This window comes from Melopsittacus undulatus, chromosome 7, assembly GCF_012275295.1.
Source record: "Melopsittacus undulatus isolate bMelUnd1 chromosome 7, bMelUnd1.mat.Z, whole genome shotgun sequence".
Taxonomy (NCBI): Eukaryota; Metazoa; Chordata; class Aves; order Psittaciformes; family Psittaculidae; genus Melopsittacus; species Melopsittacus undulatus.
Window position 1 is genome coordinate 60,110,390 of NC_047533.1, and position 24,505 is coordinate 60,134,894.

Sequence of the window (24,505 nt, forward strand, 5' to 3'; positions counted from 1 at the left end):
CCGGGCGGCGGTGGCTGCGGGGCCGATGGCGGGCGGTGGGGGCTGCCGGCGCGGGCGGGAGCAGCTGGAGCTGGAGCGGCTGGGCCAGGCGGTGCGGGCCGGCTCTCGGCCGCCGTCGCCGCCGCTGTCCGCCTGCTCGCGGCAGGCCTGGAGCCGCGATAACCCGGGCTTCGAGCCGGAGGAGGAGGGAGCGGCGGCGGGGCCGGGGCTGGAGATGGACGTGGAGTGGGGCAGCCCCGCGGCCCCCGCTTCGGCGTCGTTGGGCAGCGGCGCTGCGGGCCCGGGCGGCGGCGGGCGGCGGCAGCGGCGGATCCCCGCGGGGCGCGGCGGAGCGGAGGCCCCGGGTCGCCACCAGGTGCCAGGCGACGGTGCCGCGCCCCGCCGGGCGGCCTGGGCCAAGCGGCTGGCGCGGCGGCTGCGAGGTGAGAGCCCTTGGCCCTCCCTGCAGGAGCGGGGCTGCGGGTCCTGCTGCGCTGCTCTGGGCTGCGGACTGTTCATGGGTGCTTTGTGGTGCCTTGTGCCTTTTCTTCACCCACCCTTTTGCTGACTGTCCTCTTTTTCCTCTGTCCCTATTCCTTTCCTGTCTCCCGTCAGTCCATCCATGTTTGTGTCCCCGCTTCATGCATATGTGTATTCTCATTTCTGTCCTGGTTATGCCTCCCTCTCCCGTCCCAAATACACACACCCCTTTCTCCTTGCTTTCCTCTGGAGCATAGAGCTCTGCCTCCCGGGTCTTAGCCCTGGCTACTTTTTTAGAGAAGCTTAAAATGCCAGCATCAAATCGTGAAGGTTTTAAATGTACGATTTGCTTAAGTGTCAGACAAAATCTGTGTAAAACTGCAGGAAAAGTAAGCCATATTTAGGAAATAAGGTTTAATCCAGGATGCGGGTTTTCTGAAGTGATTGTGCTGTTACTGGTTGGCACAGCATCAGCAGAGGTGTCAATATAAACCTGATTTTAAGCAGGGCTTTGTAAATTAGGCTGTTGTGTGTCCTGTATGCTTCACTTTGTTTTTTCATGTGCATTCAGAAATCATCTGCTATAATGATTTCTCTGCCTTAGTCTTGCACCAAAGTAAGTCTGTCTTGATCATTGCAGTGTTTTAGTTGGCTGCAAGTCAGATTTACGGAGATCATGGAATAAAGCATGTTTTCAGCAGATTTTATTGGGAGAGTGTTCAATGAACTAAGTCTCCTCATAAAAAGAGACCGGAATGGCTGGGGAAAAAATGTCCATTGTAGAATGGTTTTATGTGTTATGCATGGAATGGCACCTCTCTGGAGTTTTCAGAGGTGTGTTTAATTTAGTCTATCGCTGAGATATGTAAATGCCTAGGGAACGAGCTGCTTAGCATGGAGAAAGTGAAGTCCTTTCATGAAAATCCTTATCTAAGTAGACTTTTCAGATGCTCCCTTCATACTGGTTGTTGGCAAGAAGGAGCATCCTGTGTATGCTTTTAACTGCGGTGAAGAGTGGTGGTGTTTGAATGTGAGGTGAGAGTGGCTTCATGATGACCTGACATGAGTTACTCCTGTTTCATCTCTGACATGGTTTCTGCAGTAATGCTCAAAACAGATCATCCACACTAGGACTGGTCTTGGTGTTGGTTTTTGAGCCATTTTGAACCTTAAGACAGAGCTTAATAACGTGATTTGTGTAAGCTCAGAGTATTTGCAGATCGAAGGAAAAGCCACCCCCCACCCCCATGATATGTAATTTTGACAAAGGCTTTGTAAAATAATTTGTTGAATCACCTGTAGTTCGTCTGCACTTAGGGGTGGTTTAGGGTGAAGGAAAGACAATTTTTTTAGTATGCTTTTTTTCTAGCTTTTTGTTTGTTTTAAGGCTGTGTAAGCATTTTCACCTTGTTTTAACCTTGTTCAGTTGTGCAGCAGAACAAAGAGGAATCAGCTTTTGGTGAAGCTGTATGCTGTGCTGGGCAGAATGAGCCTTCATCAGCATCAGGCAGCTGTTGCCAGAGAAGGTACTTGGCCCTCTGCTGACAGGGGCCTGTCCGGCTGCCTGAAAGCATTGCATCTGGGGCTAGATTAGTCACTTTGAAGCTGATGCATGTCCATAGCTTGAGCTCTGAAAGATGAGAACCACCTTTGACGTGGTAACATTATGTATCCTTTCAACTAGTGTGGTTCTTTTTCCACTACTGTGTGTGAGCTGATTAATCAAGTGTGCAATGTGTGGAGAATGGTGCAAAGTTACACGTTCTTACTATGTAAGAAAACCAATATTTTCAGTAATGGCCGTGGACCAAGCTGCCTCTTGCTGTTGGAGGCAGCATACACTGGTAGTATTCTATTTTTAGCTATAAAATGAAAAGACTTGGGTTCATATTCTAGGAATGTTAGGAGTGGATTTATCCCTATAGTTACTATCCACAGTTTCTGTTGATTCCTGACCTGCCTACATTTTGTGTTCATAGGGAAGTGTAGCCAAAGTTACTGTAGTACAGTTTCTTTTCTAGCTCTTTCATGACAATGTTGCCATTAATTCATAGGCACAGTAAATGGCTAGAGGTGACTTTATTGCTGTGGAGATACCACAGGGTGCTGTACTTGCCTGCTGCATAGGTAACTAACGTTCTCTGATGAATGCTATTGCTGCAGGCTACACAGTGAAAGGGTTTATTTACAGCCTGAAATTAATATAGGGCACTTAAAGGATAAGAGAGGTTTTAATACTGGAAAGAGCACTCAGTAGTTATTTTGATGTTTCATCTTTGAAGACTAGAAGGGGGCATACTTGGTGTTCAGTTTTATTTCAAGATTACTAAAGGGAAGTTAGCATAGATTTATTTAATGAAATTCCATTTCACTAGACAGAATTCAACCAGAGGGATTAATCCTTTGGATATCAAAAGTGATAAGAGTTACCATGGCTAAACAAATTGCCACTCATGAACTGAAGGATATTGAATGACAGGTTACACTTTTCTTGCTGTCAGTTGTGAAATAAAAATGCAGAGAGGATTAAGATGATGGGATTTTTGGTAATTGCTACAGGGGAGATAGCTAACATGAGTTCCTAAGTGAAGAGAAAGCTACTTCAGACTACCTGTATCTTAGGTTTTTCTCTTTGTGGGTTCTTTTTAGATCCTAACTCTTTAGCTTTAGCCCCCCCTAGTTTTGCAGATCTCTTCAGCAAACATCCCAGATGCCGAGAGGAGAGGAGGGGATGACTATTCAGTTCTATTAAGGAGAAGGTCATCCAAAGTTTCGATGGGTAAGAGCGAAGTCCATTTCCAGAGCCAAGCTGGAAAGGTCTGCCCCTCAGAGTTGTACTTGGTCACACACTGCTAATATGTCCTCATGTGTGTCAATACTAAGGAGCATCCGCAGGACATTTCTTGAAAGGTTTTCTTAATTATTGCTAAATAGAAACATCAGATATTTCCAGTCAGTCATTAATTGTTACTTTCACAAAGAATGCATTATGACATTTTTACTGACTTGAACTAGTATAGACTCCGACTATACCTTACTAAGGAATTCGAGGCTGTATTTTGTTGCTGTCTGGGGCAAAGCATCTTTGTCTGATAGTCACTTTCCTCTCCTTCCTCTGGCCCCATTGTTTCCCCAGCATCTGAATTTATGTATAGGCAGATTAGTGATATGTATTTTGGCTTGGGCGCTTTCAGAACTTAACTTTCACACATCTGAATTATTTTGTATGCACTCTGTACATTATAAACTTGGCTTCATGATTATGTGTATATTTAAGTACATACACATTATATGTACGTGTTTATATATTTATATAACACTTTATATATGTATGAACAGAAATACTTTAATCTCCCATGTACCTAATGAGCTAGACTTTATTGTAAGTTGAAATTTTATCTGTTTTTTATTTGCATTTGATCGTTATTTTTTGACAGCTCTTCTGAGTTCATATACTCCTTTAGTAAGCCAGTTGGACTACAGAATGAGTGTGAGAGAATTGTTAGTTTCAGGTTTGTTTGGTAAAGCATACACAGATTTTATCAAAAAGTTGATGAATAGCAAAGTTATATAAGGAATGGACTGAAAATAATTAATTGAGGCTAGAAACGAAGTAGTTTTGGTGCTTGCAGTGGATGTCAGCTTAAATTCAGCACTGCTTACCACCACTGTTCTTGATACATCTAAACCAATATTCTAATAATGCAAAAGGAGAACGATGTGTGTGTCTTCTAAAAATGTGGCTTGTAGCTGACAGACAAATCCAGAGCTCATTTAACACAAAGTTCATTGTATGAACTCTGGTTCTGGGTTTTGTTGTGTTCTTTTATTCACATGTAACTTTCTGCTTCTCTCTGACTGAGTCCTAACAATATTCTAATATGACAGAATTTGAGCTTGCAAGCTTTTTGCTCACCACATTTCTTATTGGTGAGTAATGTGCTGACAGCCGGACTCAGCTCCCTCGCCAGCTTAGCTCACTGCCTGTTCCAGCCTTTTTTTTCCTCTCTTCCTAATGTTTTCCTGCCTTTATTATGAGGGTTGCTAGTGCAACGTAGTGCTGTGCTAAAAGTTCTATTTGTTGAGTTCTTTATTATGTGACTCTCTAAATGTTCTTGGGGTTGTGTTTCTGTCTTTAAGAATGACCTAATGGTGAGGATTTGGCATTCTGTGTAGTAAAGTTGCAGTCTTTATCTGTAAGTTTCCAGACTTAGCAAACACTCTGAAAAGGCTCTCTTGTTTGGGGGGCTGACACTAGTGAAGATCGTAAGTTGCTAAAGGAATGTGAAGAGAAATTAATGCTTAGACTATTAGTGCTTGCGGTGCCTATGCAAGAGAAGTTTCCTGGTTGACTTTGTGGTTAGGTCATAACTTAAAAATGTGGTAGCTGAAACGCTCCTAAAATCATCTGACATGTTATTTCTTTTTCTGAATACACCTCATATTTGCAGTTAGAGGGAAGAGCTTCCTTATTCCCATCTCTTTGTTACCAAATGGGGTTCTGCAGAAGGCAGATGAGCCCTTTGTCCGTCTAGTCTTACAGCAGCGGTTGCAAAGCAACTGAACTCTCGATTCTTTGTGAGCTTTATAATGTGTTTTGGCTATCCCTTGTTGCTGTTCCATTTGACTTAAAATTACTGTGGTATGTTTGATGGATCCAGGATTATTTCCTAGGGAGTTTGAGGTTACTTCATTTCCATCTACTGAGAACATAGGGGACATTTTTAAAGGTTAGCTGTTTAAAACAGCTGCAAAGGAAAAGAGTGGAAGTGTGGTGCACTTCTGTACAGTGAATTTTTATTTGTATATACTTTCTCACCATAAACTAAGGTCAAATCACCTTGCTTTAGTTAGCCTTAAATGAAGAGAAGTTCCTTGAAGGTAGCAATTCTGGTCTATGCATCAGCAGCTGTTTCCAGCTTTTATTCTGTCCTGTATTAGGCATGGGAAATAGGTATGGTGGTTACTAACTGCTTTCTGGTTTCAGATGATTGTTGCTTTTAGAGACCACGTTTAAAAGATCCTTTTGCTTTTCTGCAGACCTTTTGGATGGGATCACACAAGTTCCCTTACACTGTCTTCTTGAGAATGTGAAGCTAGTAACAGGAGGAAATAGTTCAGCTAATGCGGTTGCCCAGTTTGACAGCTAGGCAGCAGTTGCTCATTTAGGCTGCTACTTAATGTTTCTGTGATAATCCTTTGATATGCAAGGAAAGAAAGCATATAGAAATACTTACCCAGGTCCCTCCTGTGTCTCTGTTGGACATGCCTGGCCTGTCTAGGAGAGGAAGGTTACAACTTGTTCTGTAAAAAATACATTTGACTGACAGAATCATAGAATAATTAGGGTTGGAAAGGACCTGAAGATCATCTAGTTCCAACCCCCCCTACCATGGGCAGGGACAATACCCTTTCAGGTAGAAAGTTAGTTAAGTCTATATCATGGAATAAAATTTAAATAGTGATCATGCATTTTCATTCATCTAACAATGCTCTTGATATTAGAATACAAGCAAACCACAAAGAAAACCCCAAACAAATAATTTCTTGAAGGATGACTCTGTCTGTGTGTCTTTGTATACTTGTATTTGTTTTCCTACCATGTGGCTTTAAGGGACAGCACTTCTGGCAAATCTTCAGCAGAATGTCTTAAGAGTTCTGCTTAGCTGTTACTAGATTATGATGGTATCTCATGAATAGCTAATACTGTCTCAGGCCTCATTCAGTCTATGGAAGAAGTTCTTGCTTGAGCTTAAATCGGTTTAAAATCCATAGAAGAACCTGGAGCAGACATGATAGGTTAAGCTTTCACAACCACTTATCTTATTGCATTGCTTATGTAGACATCTGTATGCATCATTATATATGTTTTTATTTTAAGGTCTGTGGGGGACAAGACTCATGGAAGAAAGCAACACCAGCAGAGAGCGATACCTGAAAAGTGTTTTACGGGAGTTGGTTACATACATGGTTTTCCTTGTGGTCTTGTGTGTCTGTAAGTACCATTCAGCATTATATGTATCCAGTTCTGTACTGCTTGCTGTTTGTAATTCCAGAAGGAACATTGTTTCAGTGATGTGGCAGAAGAATTAATGGGCAGGTGTATAGGCAAATACTGGAAATTAATTCTTCTGCACATGGATTATTACTTGAGATTTAAAATACTGCAACTTTCTGTAACTTAACAAGTTTTAAACCTTTAAGCAGGGTGACAATATTCTTTGTTTTTAAGGAGTATTTTTAATGTAGTACCACACTGCAGTGTAATGGTTCTGCTACACATTTTGAAACCACTGAACAGAACTGTTAAATGTGAAGAGTAGGAGTTATCATCTAGGACTAAAAATTAATTAAATCACTGAGTTTTGAATTTATCTCCAAGCTTATGTACAGATCACTCTAAGAATAAAAGTTCTTGATGGTTGCTGGAAAGGCAGAGATAATACCAGCTACTTAGAAATACCTGATAATTTGTGTTTGCATGTTGCTGGACATTGTAAACGCATCTGTAACCTATATATACTCAAGTGTATATGGATCACAGCTGGAGACTTCCATGATACAGGTGCGTTATTTGTTTTTTGACGTCTATGATATCATATGAAGTATTGTAACACTGTAGAGCACAGAACAAGGTAACATTCATCCTGCCTTGTTTTTTTTTTTTTTGGCTTTTAGGTAGGTGATTGCTTAAAAGTAGATGCTCTAGAAACAATACTGAATATTAGCAGATTCTACTAAATACTGACTTGGTACAGAAGTGAGGAGCCTGATGGATCACCAGCCTCGTACCAAATGATATTCCTGAGAAAGTATCCTGAACAGAGTTTGCTGTTCTTTTCTCAGGGTGAAGAGCCTTAGTGATGCTGGTGCAGAGATAGAGATTTATCACAAGCCTCACATAGCACTCTGAACAGTTGGTATAATGTATAATAGATATGGTATAATGTAACGGTTCTGAGAGCAGCCGCCTTTGGCCTTGGGAACTTGAAATGAGGCATGTTCATATATTTGCACAAAAATTAGAAGTTGATGCAAAATAGAACTTATGATGAAGTGTGAAACTGATGTTTTATTTGGTTATTAGGAGAATAATCTGTATGCATTAAGTTAGTGTATCTTTGCAAAGCCAGTATGTTTCAAGCATTCAGTTTTTAGTGTTGGCAGTTCTGTTCTAAACGCCTGAAATGTCAGTGACACTTAAATTGTTGTTTATGATAACTTGTGATAGAATGGGACATGTTTTTATTTAGATGAGAGAGAATCATGGAGTGGAAAGGAAAGAGCAAAACTGCTTTGGTAGACTGGCTCTGAGAGCACAACAGAAGTCTGTTAAAAATAGTTCTTGTTCACATTTTCTTCCCTAAGATAAAGTATTTCTATAAAATTGTCAAAACAGATGGAGATTGTTCGGTGTAGAATTAATCTTTCAGGTCTTTCTGAGTCTCTTGTCACAAAATGGTTTTAAGTATTTATAAGCAGTAACGTTATTGGAGCAAGAGACTGTTCTCTGAAACCATCTTGCCTTTGTACGTCATTTTATAATTTATGCTCTGGCCATCCTCAGCCGAATGCTCTGCCCAGTGTCAGGAAAAGAGTAACACAGAGTCATGTATTTTCTGTGGGGAGATTATCTTAGAAGCACTACATATCTTGGGTGGAATTTCGTTGTCAGCCAAGGCAGCTAATGTCATTTGCAGTGCCCTGCAGTATCCTGGTTGACAGTCATTATCTGCTCAAGCAGGACATAGTTTTCCTGAGGTCTCATGCCATCTGTGCCAGCTCTCTATGATGCCTTGGACAGTACAAGTCACCTGAAAAGGCACTCTTCAGGCTGCTGAATCATGCAGGTTTTTGCCTGAAGTTAGTTTTTGTAAAAACATTAATAATAGAATGAGATGTGGGAAGGATAGCTGTGTATTGTAAACTCATTGGTCAGACTGTTCTTCACTGCTTTCTGTATCTTACTCACAGTTGAAAGACAAATGCTGCTTGATGTGGATTTTGTTTTGCTCTGAAGCTTAAACTTTTTGGTGCAAAATCTATAAAATTTCAACAAGAAAAAGTAAGGTACTTTTTTTTTCTTTTCCTTTTTTTTCCTCTTATCTTTCCCCTACCCTTTTCCTCTCATTCCTAACTAAATCTTTTGCAGTGACTTACGGGACAGTGAGTTCCAGTATGTATTATTACACAAGGGTCATGTCGCAGCTCTTCCTGGAAACACCTATATCAAAAATGGAGAAAACTGATTTCAAAACTTTGTCCACAATGGATGACTTCTGGAAGGTAATCTAAGCCCAAGTTTTTGTCTCTCTTTTGCTGTGGTATGCTTGTGCTGTATATTTAACCTACCAGGATCTTTTTTCTAATATGGTAGTGGTTGTGCATGAAGATCTATATGTCAAAACCATGGAACAGAGTTGTCCTTTAATACGTGAAAGTTTAGAACCCAGACAGTGCTGGAGGGTCAGGCTAAGGCAAGGTTATTGAATGTCTTTGGAGGACAGGTAAGGCTTTGTCAGAAAAATTAACAACTGCAATTCTAACACATCCATGAAATAAAGATACATAAAAACAGTGCTGGAAACATGCAAATTAAAATCCTGTCTTATTCCCCAGTTCACAGAAGGCCCTTTGCTGGATGGTCTCTACTGGGAAATGTGGTACAACAACAAAACCATGGCAGAAAACAAAAGCTTCATTTATTATGAGAACCTGCTCCTAGGGGTGCCTCGCATTCGGCAGCTGAAAGTGAGAAATGGTTCGTGCTCAATACCTGAAGATTTAAAGGAAGAAATCAAGGACTGTTATGATGTCTATTCTGTAGCTAATGAAGATACTGCTCCTTTTGGACTTCGAAATGGAACAGCGTACGTAGTATTCCTGTATTCATAGCTTTTTTTCTGATCTTGGTTATGCTGAATTATACAATAGGTCACTTGGCAGAGGCAACTCTGTATTTATTGTCTCTTCTGTCTGTAAAGCCCAGTAAAATGAGTAATTGCCAGTTCTGCTTGTGGAGAAACCTTACTAAACTTGAAGAGCACTGTGCTCTTACCCACTTGAGTTGAGGTGCTGCCCTTGTGCCATTTTTAACTGTTATGCATGGGAGACACGCTGTGGTCTGAGTGCAACACTACAACTGGTGAGCACCTGTTCTGTAATTCCAGCCTGTATTACTGCAGTGGGTTTCACTGAGTTGTCTTTCCTGGCTAAAAATGGAAATAGCACTGCCTCTCTTGGAGGACAATTTGTGAGTTAATCCTGAAAGGTTTTGGAGGTGGAAAAGTATTTCCTGTCTTTCCCTTAGGACAAATTCTGTGTGACTGGATAAATGTATTTTGTTTTTGGCAATTAACATACTTGTGACCCATCTTTCTATCTTCATTTTGTTCTGTTAGTCAAAAGAACTTCGTAAGGTCTTTCTCCAGGGTACATCAAAACTTTCTATAAGTACCTCTTAAATTTAAACAGCTTTAAGTAAGTGATACATTTTTTTTTCATGTTTTGGTGGTGTCTGTTTTCTTAATTGTAAGTTGCAAATGGAAAGACTAATGTGCTCTGTTTTACTTCTGAACTAGTTGGACGTACACCAATGAGAAGGATTTGAATGGGAGCAGCCACTGGGGCTTGATTGCCACATACAGTGGGGCTGGTTATTACCAAGACCTCTCAAGGAACAGAGAAGTGGCAGCTGTGCAGATTGCTAGCCTTAAGAAGAACCTGTGGCTGGACAGAGGGACCAGAGCAGCTTTCATTGATTTCTCCGTATACAATGCAAATATCAACCTGTTCTGCATTGTGAGGTATGAACAGAGCCATAAGAGTGTTCAAATTGCACAGTGTCAGTTGTTGACTTGGGGTTTTCTTGTGATTGCTTTGTTTTCAGGACATGGGTAAGTGTGTTTTGCATAAAGGAGACAGACAACTGAAATGGGATGCCTCCCTGTCAAAGAAGTGAGACTCTACATGGAAGCTGCACTCATTATCTGGAGACAGTTCTGGCTTTGGTGATGCTACAGTGGCTTGGGTGCATTTTGTGGGTGACTTCTCTAGAGAGTTGACTTACTAATATGTGGATACACAACATCAGTCTTTCGACACCATGAAACAAGTGCAGATGAAGACAGGTCTTTCTGTCTCTGTTTATCTCATTGTTCCTGAAATGCTTTGGGTTTTAGTCAGAATTGAGTGTGGTCAGGTTTACACCTTCTGTTCTGTGTAGTGTCTTTGCTGAATCAAATGTGGGCTTTTGCCTGTTTCTATTATTTAAATAATTATGGAAATAAACCCATGTATTTTTGCTGTGCTTTTCATCAATGCTGTGTAAATGAATGCTGTGTAAATAAATGAATTTATTCTTTGCCTTTTTTTTGGTGCAGGTTGTTAGTGGAGTTTCCAGCGACTGGAGGCCTTGTTACGTCTTGGCAATTTCAGCCAGTGAGGCTGATTCACTACATCTCCACTTTTGATTTTTTCCTGGCAGCCTGTGAAATGGCATTTTGTCTCTTTGTTCTTTATTACTTGGTGGAAGAGATTTTAGAAATTCACATTCATAGACTGCACTACTTCAGAAGTCTCTGGAATTGCCTTGATGTTCTTATCATTGTGGTAAGTAATCTTTATAATAGGGCTAAGATTACTTTCTGAAATGCCCTTTGTGAGTGACATTAATGACTCAGTATTGCTTTAAAGGATGGGGCTATTATTAGGAAGGATACTTACAGTCTAATGGGCTATTCAATCTGAATAAGACTATTTTAGTCTGTGTTGTAATGTTGATGTGTTTTGCAAACTTGCTTGTTCTCTCTTTGTTGGTTTCAACCTTCACATCCTGGTGAAAAATTGGAGTATTTCTCCAGTGTGCTTCCTCACACTTTTAGTCTGTAACGGGGTAGTCATTATGGGAGATGACAAACTTGCCCACCTTTCTCTTCTACAGAGCTGATACTGACTATTGCAGTGGCTTTCAAGTAAGAAAATCAGGTGCTTTAAAGCAGTGATTTATGTTTGGAGGAATGGGACTGGGATTTGAATATGTTTGCAGAGAACCACAAAGAGATTTAATATGGTATTAAAATACTCAGCAGCTAATACCAAGTTTGAAGAAGTGTGTCAAAATTGTAGAGTTCTAGCAGCTCTCAGGGCTGCTTTACTTGGTTAAGTGAGCAGCGTTGCACATCAACAATCTTGGTGTAACAGAAGATCATTGAGCTTTGATTTAAAAATACATATATAATTCTCTCTGGATTGATGTCAAGCTGTGCCTGCCAAAAGCAAGCAATACTGAAACGGATCCAGTCCTGTTCTTGTTTTGTATCTTCAGGCTTGGATGTATCAGAGGTGTAAGTCTTGAAGCCAGTGGTCTAGAGAGATCATACTTGTATCACAGTGCTTTTTAAATGAAGGGCTATCTGGGGGGATGTTTATGTGAACTCTGCGCTGTTCCTTATATTTAATGGCAGGGGCAGGAGTAAGATGCCTTACTGTTACAGTCAGTGAAGTGTATTCAAGTGTGAGTGTAAAATTCAGTTCACACAAAGGGTTAAAACTCTTTGTTTATACCTGGTCTGGTAGACATTGTTTAACTTTAGGATTATGTACTTTATGACTCCATATACACGGCAAAGTGTTCTAAAACACTAATCACCTTTCATAAATTTGTACATTTCTTTTGTACTCAGCTCTCTGTGGCAGCTATAGGAATTAGCATCTACAGAACATCAACTGTGGATATGCTCCTAAAGAAGCTGCTGGAAGATCAAAACTCTTTCCCAAATTTTGAACCTTTGGCATATTGGCAAATGCAATTCAACAACATAGCTGCAGTCACTGTGTTTTTTGTCTGGATTAAGGTAACTCCAAGATGTATACCCTTATTCTGACATTAGAATGTAAGCAGTATTCTGAGCTTCATGCGATTATGTGATTTGAGATTTAGTCATGTAAGGCCAGGCTGGATGGGGCTTTGAGCAGCCTGCTGTAGTGGAAGGTCTCCCTGCCCATGGCAGGGGGGTTAGAACTGGATGAGCTTCCAAAGGTCCCTTCCAAACCATTATATGATTCTACGTTTCTCATAAAATTGGGCACACAGGAAAATTGGAACACAGGGGTAACTTCGTGCAGACTGAAAACAAGGTTGGAATTTGCTGTAAGTTTTAGTCAGCCTTAAGTCTCAAAGATGTAGTCAGTGCTAGTGCTTTGTCACAGCAGAAATGTAAATAAATGTTTTTATTATTCCTGAATAAATTACTGACTTATTAACTGTGTACTCCTTTTTCCTAGCCTGGTTTAATTGTGCCAATTCTATCCAAAGCTTCTAAATCATTAGAGGGTTGGTAAAGCTAATCCAATTCATTTGAAAACTAGGTGTATTACTTTAAACTTAATTTCTCTGGTTTTCTGCCTACTTTATAGTGATATTTCTTTGCAAGTCTGTATTCATTTCCTGTCCTCTGTATGTATAACATTGCAGAGGAACATTTAATTACTAAACTGATAAATAGGGGAAAATACAAGACCAATGATAAATTAATTTCCACTATGATACTCCAAACTGATACCTAAGTTTATCAAGTAAGTTATCTGTCTCACCATTCTATAATACAAAGCTGCATCTATTTTGCATCATGGTTTAAGGAATAAAGTGGCTCATTATAGGAAGTAATGGTAAACTGCAGAGTAATAGAATAATGCAGGGTGGAGGGGCCTCAGGAAGTCTCTGTCCACCTGCTCAGAGCTAGGTCAGCTGTGAGATCTGCTTTTCTCACATTTTACTACTTCACAGCTAACATCTTTGAAAATAATCAGGAAACATTTTAGTTACACTTCTGTGAAGCCTGGCTGACAAATACAGGAGTGAAAAACAAGCAACACCCTACAGCTAGACAAGACATGTCATTCTCACAGAGTTTTCTTCTCATTTCAAGCCTCAGTGTTTTTTAGGAAGGGGTGTATTTCTAAATGTCAACTATCTGACTTTGTCCCACATCAAATTAAGTAAGACATCTAATGTGTAAAAGGCTGGAGAACAGCTGTGTTAAGAAATTGTTGTTTTCCTTGCCTTTACAGTTGTGTTTTTTGTTATGTTTTATTTTCTTTTGACAGCTTTTCAAATTCGTTAACTTCAACAGAACAATGAGTCAGTTATCCACGACCATGTCTCGCTGCGTCAAAGATGTGGTTGGCTTTGCTATTATGTTTTTTATTATTTTCTTAGCATATGCTCAGTTGGCCTATCTTGTCTTTGGCACTCAAATTGACGACTTCAGCACTTTCCAGGACTGCATGTAAGTACAAAAGTGCCAAGAATTTCTCAGTTCATTGGTAAATAGATTTGGTTGCCTCATGAGAGACAAGTTCTGTAACATCTATCTAAACAGATAAGCTGCAGACATATCACTATTGATGTAACTCAGTAGCAGATGCATGTTTTTAATAATATTTTTAGTTCAAAAACTGTCTTTACTATGAGATTAAAAATGTGCTATAGTTTGATCAGTGAGCCAAAAATGGCAAGCTTAGATTGGTGGAAGTGACATGGGTTTTATAACAGTTGATCACATTCCTAGATAAAGCAATAACTCTGTCTTCAGCAGTTGAATCATTACATGCTTACTTATATTTCTAATGCTTATGGAAAGTTGTATGTGTAATAACACTGTGTTCCTGGTAGCATGTGTAGTTCTTTGGCTCACAGATTCCACCTTAGCCAACTAGTAAATTTGTAAGTATCTGCTGGAATCCAGAGAGAGGTTGGACTTTATTGTAGGGTCAGTAATCAGTTGATTTGGTACAACATATTCTAAAGGGGGTAATGTTCAGTTATTGATTTCTCCTTCCTCCCTTACACTGGGGCAGTGTCACAAAAACTTCTTTGTAGAGAGATGAAGGAATTTGAAGTAGGATGGAAGTGCTGTGCAATGCCAAGTCTCTTCCTGCCTTGTCACTGTACAATGTGGAGAGCATTGAGGTTGTATGCAAGAGGCAGAAGGGATAGGACAGGGATGGGAGTGGGTCTTAAAGCTTCACAATGGTAACCATTGGTTTGATCTGCTCTCTGTGGTTCCCATTATCAGTTTTGACCAAAAGTCAGAAGTATCCACCCCAGCTTTGTTCTGTTTGTGACATCTGACTGCGAGTTTGGTTATGCCTAGAGGTAGGTTTGAGGAATTGACTACTGCAGTGCCTGACAAAGTATTACAGTAGTGCAGACCTCTCTGTTGCCCATCAGTCAGACTGTTATGGTAAAAAGAATTCTTGCACAGCTCCAAAAGTGTTTTTTTTTCAACACCTGGATGTGTTTTGTTTTTTAAGATTTACTCAGTTCCGCATCATTTTGGGAGACTTCAACTTCACAGAGGTTGAAGAAGCTAATCGAATTTTGGGACCAATTTATTTCACTACATTTGTGTTCTTTATGTTCTTCATTCTTTTGGTATGTACGTTTTTGTTTATATGGGGTGGGTAGGTGGCCATTTCTGCACCTCTTGTTCTTTGATATCTGCTGCTACTTCAGGGCTTTTTCTGATATTGGTGAGTGTGCAGTCCATGTAGGGGCCTGACTGTTCCATGGCTGGTCACTACACTCCTCAATTTTTCTTCATTTAAAATGAATTTGCATTATATGTTTGTTGTCATTCCCATATAGTGCTCCACGTTCTGGTGGGGTCTATTGTTTTTTTCTAATTTTTGTAATTTTATCATTATAAAGAATTATTTATTTCTAAAAGCTGAATAGTGCCTGGTTGACATACACAGCAAGCCTGTATCTTCTGGTGAAAAGTAGTTGTAATGTTTCATACATGTCCTTCATCTATAAAGGTGCCCTAACGTGCAGCTGGTTGTGTTTACAGCAGTCCAGTTTATGCATGCAACACACAGCTTGTCTGCTACCAGAGTATAATTCATCAGCAGTGCAGGAGTTGTCAGCTATGCAGGTTTGCCTGCAAAGGCATCTCTTCTATCCTCTTTTCTTCTCCAGGGCAGAGTTGGGCCCTGTCTTTCTCACCTTCCCAGTGCAGATTACCTGTGCACTTTCTGACAAACAGTATTGCAAGAAGCTCAACTTAGCTGAGAGGTAGTATGTAGACATGATAGTTTGACAAATAAATTCAAACAGTGAGTACATTGTGAGGGAGTACACATCTTTTGTAAACACTGTTAATACTAATATTGAATCCATATTAGTCTTTTTGATAGTAGTAAGTGAAGGGAGGAGGCTCCTCTCTTATTGTCCTGAAGGGACCAGGTGGAAGCTGTTATGTGAGCAAGAAGCCCTCAGATGATTCCCTAAACTGTGTATCTTTTGGCGATTTGATAAGATGGCAAGCATTAAAGCGGGATTTTACTAACCTGGAACAGTACAGCAGTCCTGTGTCATCATAAATCTTAGAGTTATTTAATCACCTTGTACTTAATAAGGCTTTTTACTAATCTTTGAAATTAGGAGAAATGGCATTCAGATATTATTTGTGGGAGAAGACTTAATCTTGGCTAGTAAGGAAGCACTGAATCTTAAGTTTTTACAGGAATATACTAGTAGTCAAACAGCAAATAACATATGGGTCACTTTGGCCCGAGAAGCATATGAAGCAGGTTTTGTATTTGTTTTGAAGCACCTCACAAGATCCAGTGGAGCAGAGGCTAGTGTTCAGCAAGGGAGAGAAATTTGGTGTTTTTCCTAAGGGGTAGCAGAAAAGCACTAGAGTGTGAAGGCATGACCAGGTTATCCAGAATACTTGCTGTAATTTCTGTGCCTCTCCACACCTGCACATCCTGTCCTTTGGTTGGAGTGAAATGTTGCTGTAAGCTCCTTGAGACTAGTCTGAGACATGGAAACTAAGTTAGGGAAGATGGCCAGCAAACACCAGCTCTTAATTTTGAGTAGCTGAAAGCAAATATACAGTAGTCAAATTACCTCTTCTCTGGTGTTGGACAATAGTGCATACAGGTACAGCACTGGAAGATTTTTATCCTAAAGCAATTTTTTAAGTCCATAAGGAACTAGAGGTTAACACTGCCTTTCTGCATGACAGTGGCACATTGAACGTGCCAGTGCATTGAATAATTCTTCAACTTGAATGTCCAGCTTGCAATTCAGTTGTATTTACTTCATGTTCAGCAGGATCCTTTCAGTTATGACAGCATGTCTCAAGTAAACTATATGCTTGGCACAGGGTTAGTGAGACCTGTATTTTTTTTTCTCTTTCATTTGGGCAAGCAACCAAACTCTTTTCAGAGTTGGTGGTGTTCATGCCAAATGTCTGATTTTAAGCTTTTTTGTTTTTATCTTAGCCTGAAATTCAAGCAGAGCTGTAACTAGGTAAGAAATTTGTGTTTGTGCTGGTTATTATGAGATGAATAGTTGATTTGACTCCTCGGGCACTTTTGTTATGCTCTCTAGATTAATTAATGGTTGCTATCTGTATAAGACAGAAGGCCAAACTTTAATGTATAATGTTAAACAAGCCTGATTAATTGCCACTGCTGTGTGTAGGTATGAACTGTCTCTGGAAAGTAATACTCCAGTTACAGTAATAACAAGTAGTCTTGACTAGAAGTTGCTACACCACAGTGCATCCCATTTCAGTATCTCAAGCTCTTAATGTTAGTGCTTTAGAAAAAGCTCACCATTTTCTCCTGGCTTTTTTTAAAAAGTCATATATAGGTTTGCACGTGAAGGTCGTAGGAGCAGGGCTTAGGCTTCTTGAAATTTCAATTGGGCTTTTTCATTTCTCTCATGAACAGAACATGTTTTTGGCCATCATCAATGATACGTACTCTGAAGTCAAATCGGATATGGCACAACAGAAGGCAGAAATGGAACTGTCTGACCTTATCAGAAAGGTAAAAGTAACATTTTGTTTGTTTTAACATTCCTCACATCTAAACTCACTCCATAAATCACTACAAAGTGAAGCTGGCAGCAGCTGATGAATATACACATCTCTTAGTTAAATTAATCTGAGCTGAGTGTAAATTAAATGAATGAAAACATTCCATCACAGCATTATTTTAGTAATCTGAGAGTTTGTGTTGAATGATCAGCTTGCTGAATACAGCATAAGATTTGACTGTCAAGGTACATACAGAAACACTGAACTGATGAAGCTAAGCTGCTGTTTGGTTTGGTCACAGAACTACCTCATTTTGGGCAATAAATTTAGACAAGTCTTGGATAATGCATTGGGAGCTTACAGGGGCAGCTGCCAGTAAGGTTGTTGAATACAAAGTTAGGAGCTTGACCTGAATCCCAATTTTAGGAAAAACAAGTGCACATGCATGTGCTCTGGCATGGATGTGGTGCTGTACTGTGGTCAGAAATGTCTAACCACATATTCAGCATGATCAGTAACTCTGAGTTTAAAACTTGGAAACTGGTTATTAAAACAGAGCAGAGAAAAATGAAAAGAGCTGTTTTTTTGGGATGAAGATTTTATATCATTCATACAATGGAATCATGAGAGAGAAGCAAAGTAACTGCAGGAATTTGTACCTGTGTTGTCAGCATTAAATAAAACTGTCACTTAACTGTCAGTAAACGACTGCTAAAGGTCTTGCTGGACAAAATACTCCATTCCTGCTGACCTGCAGTGCAAACTGAAGGATGAAGGCCTTACTCTGACTGCAGAAGTATTTATATGTTGCCCATTTAAATGCTGAAATAAAAGATGGATAAACTGGAGGAAAAAAGAGATTCTTGCGGGACTTTTGGAGTACACTGAATGGTAGTATACACTAGCTGATTTTTGTAATGAGAAAGTTATTAGAAATCAAGTGTTAGCATTTCATGACAAGTAACACACAAAATACCACTGTTTCTTTTAGGGCTACAATAAAGCCATGATCAAACTTAAATTGAAGAAGACTACTGTTGATGATATTTCAGAAAGTCTGAGACAAGGTGGAGGAAAGTTAAATTTTGATGAGCTTCGGCAAGATCTAAAAGGGTAAGGAAGCTGTTACTTCTTACCTGGAAGAGTATCCCAGAGACATGTCATGTCTTTGCTTCTGTGAGAAGCAAGAGAATGCTGCATTCTCGTGTTGTGGGTAGAAAAGGCCTTAGGAAGCAGAGATCTGAAGCATTTGAGGAAATGATAATATTTCTATCTGAGACACTGCAGGAGTTTGTGAACAGACAGGAATCTGAGGAAAGGGAACAAATCAAGGATGTATAAAAGGGATGGTTGGGAAGGAGCAGGGTGCAGTCTAGGGGAGATTTGTGCTATTGACTAGTAAAATGTGAAGGCTGAGGTGTTTATTATCAGTATTGTGACTTTATAGACAGTTATCAGTCATTTCTTTGGCTGGGGGATGAAGGTCTGATGGAGTGGTTTTCTAATACTTGAAGTTCACTTAAGAGCCAAAAAATGGGAAATAAGGGGCCTGTTTTTACGCCCTTTTCAGGAAGGGGCACACGGATGCAGAGATTGAAGCAATATTCACCAAATATGACCAGGATGGGGACCAGGAATTGACAGAGCATGAACATCAGCAGATGAGAGATGACCTGGAGAAAGAGAGGGTGAGCTCAGCGTTAGGAGTGATATGCCACCACTGCCATCTGCTAGTCTTCTTCCCATGCTTGTTTCTGAACAATTCTGCCCCAGAAGAGTCCTCTTCACATTTGCTCTCATCCCTCCCTACAGTCCTGAGTAGGACTGTAAATAGGCAAGGGGGAGCTGATGGAGGGCAAGAGGTCTTTGATCTTAACACCCCCATCCCTCATGTACAGGTGAAAATCATTACCTCATCTGTGTCTGTATCTTGTGTTTTCACAAAGGAGGATCTGGACCTGGATAGGAGCTCTCTGCCACGTCCTCTGAGCAGCCGCAGCTTCCCCCGGAGCTTGGATGACTCTGAGGAGGATGAGGATGAAGACAGTGGACACAGCTCCAGAAGGAGGGGCAGCAGCTCTAGTGGGGTTTCCTATGAAGAGTTCCAAGTGTAAGTTTATTGTTCTGAGGGGGACAAATCTTCATGGTGTTTGAGGTTTTTTGCTTGTAGGTTTTCTTCTTTCAGTTCTAGAGTAGAGTCTCCTGTAACTCTATTAACCAAATTATTCATAAAAGTAAATGCTGTGTTTTGAAGGTACTTAAGTCACTCTTTAGTGTCTGAACTGGAATTACTTTAGAGATGCTGATGTGAATTAGACAGAAAACCAAATACAAACCAACCAAACAAAAAAAGCCCCTGTCTTTAAAACCTGGTAATTGAAAAGACAGAGAAAATGCTCAAATGATACAGTAGGGAAGAGGGAAAATGATACAGTAATGCCAGAAGACTTTTCTAGGTTTTTTAGAAGTAAAACCTTGAGGTTGCTCTAGGTTCACTGAGAACTTCAGGTGTTGTTTTTAGTAAGATTAAGTTAGTTGTGAGTGTGTATTTTGTCTAAAATAATAGATCTCCATATTAATTAATTATAGCAACACTAGCTGAATGAAGAATTTCAGTAACTAGAACCAACAAATTTTCATAAGGATGCCCTAAAAGCAGGAAAACAGAATGGAATATGTTTTGGGTTTTTTTTCCCCATCTGCTTTACCTCTATATTATCCTTCTGCTCTTTTGTACCTTGTCCCTGCCTGGACATTAGGACTGATTTGTGGAGAGTCAGATGCATGCTTGAATTAAAAGGCTGTCTTACCCTTATCTGCTTTGTGTGTTAACATGCTAGAATGATACTGACTCGGACAGGGTTACTTAAACTCACACTTGTGCCCTCAGGCTCATGAGGAGGGTGGATCGCATGGAGCATTCTATTGGCAGTATTGTCTCCAAGATCGATGCAGTTATTGTGAAGCTCGAAGCAATGGAGAGAGCCAAACTAAAAAGGAGAGATGTGTTGGGAAGGCTGTTAGATGGAGTAACAGAGGTAAGAAAACTGTAATACAAATTGTGCTGTCGTCAGTGAAGGTGACAATCTGGGCATTACACCACTGGAAAGAAAACCATTTACTGTAGTAGCAGTGTTTCTCTACTAGCCTATGGAAATACTTGAGTGGTATAAGACTTCCCCATGTTTGTGTAGGGATTTGCTTAGGCTGTAGTTTGGAAGCTGAGCTTCAAGCTTACATTTCTTAATCTGTTCAGGATGAAAGACTGGGTCGTGACAATGAAATCCATAGAGAACAAATGGAGCGACTTGTGCGAGAGGAGTTGGAGAGGTGGGAATCGGATGACACAGCATCCCAAATGAGCCATCGGTTGGGAACACCACTTGGACTGAATGGCCAGCCTCGTTCAAGGAACTCTCGGCCATCATCCTCCCAGTCAGATGGTATTGATGGGGGTGGAGGAAATGGGGGTAATAACATCCATGTGTAAGGATTAGCTCTGTAGGCAATTCTAAATGTTTCACATCAGTATTAAGCCAGCAAATACACTACTCCACTGTTTCTCAGGATGAGGTGATCATCCTCATCAGACCACTAAGGACATTTCTCACCGATGGGCACAAGTAAATACTCTCTTCAAAAGGCATTTTCAGACCTACATAAGCCATGTGTCACATTCAAGTTGCCAACAGTAAACTGTCAGCCTTGGAAATGAAAGTGCAGGAGGCAGAATGGAAAACAGTTGTGACAAAATCTACCTGGCCAGAAGTTTGATTCCATACATGTATTATGGGGACACTTCCACAAGCGCATCAAGCTTCAGACAAAATAATGTGCTGTGAGTAAAACACTCCATTGAAAGGCTGCGAGTATTTTGCTTTCTGTTGGAAAATAGGATTTTTTTCCCAATGCTTTTAAAAGCAATTTTTAAAAGAAGATGGCATCAGTTTATTGCCTCATTCATTGTTAACAGTTGACACTTTTCAAAGACAAAATAGCACTTTTTTACTTTGTTTCTGCCTGTGTTTCTGAGTTACTCTTGGTGTTACTAACATTTTAATCAACTTCAAATGTTCATTTCTTCCTGGTTTTGAGAAATACTATGTTTCTTTAAACAGAAGAAAGTACACTCACTTTGTACAACTGTAAATCATGTATTCCGTAATAGAAATGTACACATTGCATGGGTTTGTGTTCTGTTAGCATTTGAAAAGCACTATTTGAGAGCTGCCTCTTCACACCCAATGAAAGTAATAATTTTGGGCTTTGTTGCAAAGTGCCCTTTTTTAATGCTGTGGTGTCATGCTCTAAGTGTTCCTGGGATAAACATTCCACTGATTCTTAGGTAAATATGGTCAGTTTGTAGAAAATACATTCTTTCAAAGCTCACAAAATTGAGAAACATCAACTCTTCCATGGGTGTGACAGGGAAGGGGACAGAGAAGTTGCTGACAGTTTCGGAAGTCTGATCTTGTGCTGTGTCCAAGTTGTAACCATGTCTCAACTGTGTAGTCTGTATGTATATTTAACAGAACTGCTTGTAATATTGTTAGGTATGTTTCTACATATGCTTTTTTGCTGAGGTGCAACACATGATTTTTAGTGTTTAATTTCCTCTGCTTTCTGTGCCATAGAAGCTTTGTTTATGAAAGGACACTGAAATTAGGTTGTTTTCCTACAGAAAGCATTGGGGCATAGTGTTTGCAGTTTTGCCTAGCAACGTGTTTCCATCTGTGGAATACTGGTGTAGGAGGGAGTTTCAGTTGTGCTTTTTTTCCTGAAGATGGCAGTTGTCTTTAAAGACTTAGAGTTGCTGTAAAGGAAAATGGAAAGCTACACAATCAAACACATATTAGCTGATAGCAGGGCATGTAGAGGGAAATATGCCTATTTAACAAAATATAAGTAGCATATATATGTTATGTTGGTGCTTTTTGTTTCAAAAAGCATTTGTTGCCAGAAGTTAACACCTCATTCTTGTGGCAGTGCTGCTTAGGCGAAGCTCACACCTTGCCTATGACCAATTGCATTGCCTGGTTGTACAGTGACTCCAAATTCTTTCTTTCTAACCCAAGAACTTGCTAGAACTAAATAGACTTAATTCCTTTCCCTGTTTTTAAGTTTGTGAGAAACCATATGCACAGAAACTGAATATAAAGTGGTGCAGGAGGAAGTTAAGTGTGGGGACTTGAATTTCTTAGTAGCTTTGGCTTGAGGACAGACCAGTGCAGGGAAAAAAGGTTGTGATTCGCAGAACAGGTGACGTGTTTATTCTTTCTGTGGTTCCTATACTAAGAAGAAACTCACACTGTTTCACAGGAAACCCTGTCAGCTTCCCAAAACAGTGCAGAGCACAGTGGTTAGGGCTTTTGTGTGAAACAAGACTCTCAGACTAAGCTCTGTCTTGCCTCGATTGAAACATTTTGGCTCTTAGAACCCTTCCTGAAGGAATCATTTCTGTGTTGAACTGGCATTTGTAAGTTTAAACAAACCAACCAAAGAACACTAGCTGAACATGTGGCCAGCTGGTGCTAGGAAAACAGAAAATACAATACAAAGCAATTTAAATATGCCTAGTCTTCATATCCAGAATGGGTAGTGTGTTGGTGTGTATCATGACTTACAGTTTAAACTTTGAGGCATGCTAAGTAATTACATGTGTGTAATATGTAATTAATATTGGGTTTCTAGGGTCCAGAGTTACCTAAATGCTAGAATAGTATTTAATAATCCTGTACTTAATCAAAGACTTTGGCCAAATGACCCAGCCAGCGTTGTCCAGCAATCAGGAGGAACCCTACTTGGAATACTTTGTGTTCAGGTTTGTGCCTGCGGCCAGTAAGGCATGTGGCATGCTGAGGTTTATGGCAGCAGGGATCTGGTGATCATCTGTTGTTGAGGCAGGGTCTTAATGGGGGAAAGAAAGCAAAACTAAACCTGTCAGTATGGTTTTAAATAGGTTTATTGTAAAGGTGCATCTTTCAAAGTGTAAATTCAGTCAGTTAATCTTCCATTTGTAATATATGTTTATTCAGAAAGTGTTTGCATTCATAGCTGTACTTGTTGAGATCCATTTCTGTAACGTGTCGTTACTTAATAACAAACTTCACCTTGAAGTGCAGTAAGTTTTCATGGGGTACCCGTGTGTGTTGACAGTGGCCTTGCAGTGAGTGCGTGGCCACTTGACAAATGTTATAAACATTTTATTATTTCATTTTTCCACTTTAGATTATAGTGCCATTTGTCACGTATTACAAAGGTAAGGTCTTTGCATAGTAATGTGCAGTACTTGGTCTTACTAGGAAGCTGTTAATTATGCCAGCCTTCTACAATGATCAACATTGTATTGATCTGTAAAACTGAGCACTTTATTTCCTAATAAACATTTTATATAATCCATAAAGCAATCTTCGTGTCAAACATTTGGTTTGTTTACAACCGAACATTAAGAATCCTATGTTTTATTTGTGTGTGTCATTTCTGTCTCATACCTTATTCTTAGATTACCTAATCACATAAAACAGGAGTATAGGGTGTCAATGAACAAAGGGGACTGGGCTGATCCCACCCCTTCATTGCCCAAGCAGTACTTTTTTTAACAGTTTATTTCTCATGTGCATTTGTTCAAATGCCCAGGTCTATTTTCTGCCATTTCAGGTAGCAGCCGGTAGCTCCATCCCTTTATTATGTCACAGTTGCTGTGTAAATTAACTTCTCTTTTTCTCTATTTCCCTTTATTTTTTCCCTTCTTTTCAGGCAGTCCTAACAATCTGGAAAGCTGAATGGTCCTTTGAAATCCCAGGCCCATAGTTCTGTCCGGGCAGCTGTCTCACCAGGTCAGAAGTCTTACTGAAGAATGAAATTGAGTGCTTAATGTAAATCCATCTTAGTCTTTAATGAAATATATATATACTGAGTTGCCTAAGCTAATTGAGCAAGCCCTTAGTGTGTTATAGAAGTCAGAGCATGTGGAAAGTGGGAACCTCTTTATTTCATACTATGTATATGCTGCAGTATTGCTGACTTTTAAAAACTTCAGGAACTGCAGTCTGAGGGGCATGTTTGGGGTGGGAGCCCCATAATTCTTCTATATCCCATGGGCATCACTTGGATGCCTTCTGTATTCAAATACTCTGCTCCAGTAAATCTAAACAAGAAAAAAAAAAGAGAAAAAGGGAAAAAAGGAAAAAAGTTAAAGTTACGATAAA

At 39.9% G+C, this 24,505-nt stretch overlaps 1 protein-coding gene across 1 annotated transcript; it reads left to right on the forward strand.

Moving 5' to 3' along the window:
• The first annotated feature begins 25 nt into the window (after positions 1-25).
• Positions 26-23,704, forward strand: PKD2 (polycystin 2, transient receptor potential cation channel). The gene is made up of 15 exons (XM_034064870.1): positions 26-422; positions 6,341-6,454; positions 8,612-8,745; positions 9,079-9,329; positions 10,041-10,265; positions 10,842-11,070; positions 12,144-12,314; positions 13,567-13,748; positions 14,776-14,896; positions 17,209-17,307; positions 18,289-18,410; positions 18,868-18,985; positions 19,244-19,407; positions 20,188-20,335; positions 20,554-23,704. Exons 1-15 carry the CDS (start codon positions 26-28, stop codon positions 20,785-20,787), a joined length of 2,709 nt encoding a protein of 902 aa, XP_033920761.1. The 3' UTR covers positions 20,788-23,704.
• Positions 23,705-24,505: the final 801 nt, after the last annotated feature.

Coding starts and splice junctions, on each gene's coding strand:
- PKD2 (XM_034064870.1), top strand. CDS start 26: ATGGCGGGCGGTGGGGGCTGCCGGCGCGGGCGGGAGCAGCTGGAGCTG. Junction 6,455..8,611: donor CCTTGTGGTCTTGTGTGTCT/GTAAGTACCATT, acceptor AATCTTTTGCAG/TGACTTACGGGACAGTGAGT. Junction 20,336..20,553: donor TGTTAGATGGAGTAACAGAG/GTAAGAAAACTG, acceptor TAATCTGTTCAG/GATGAAAGACTGGGTCGTGA.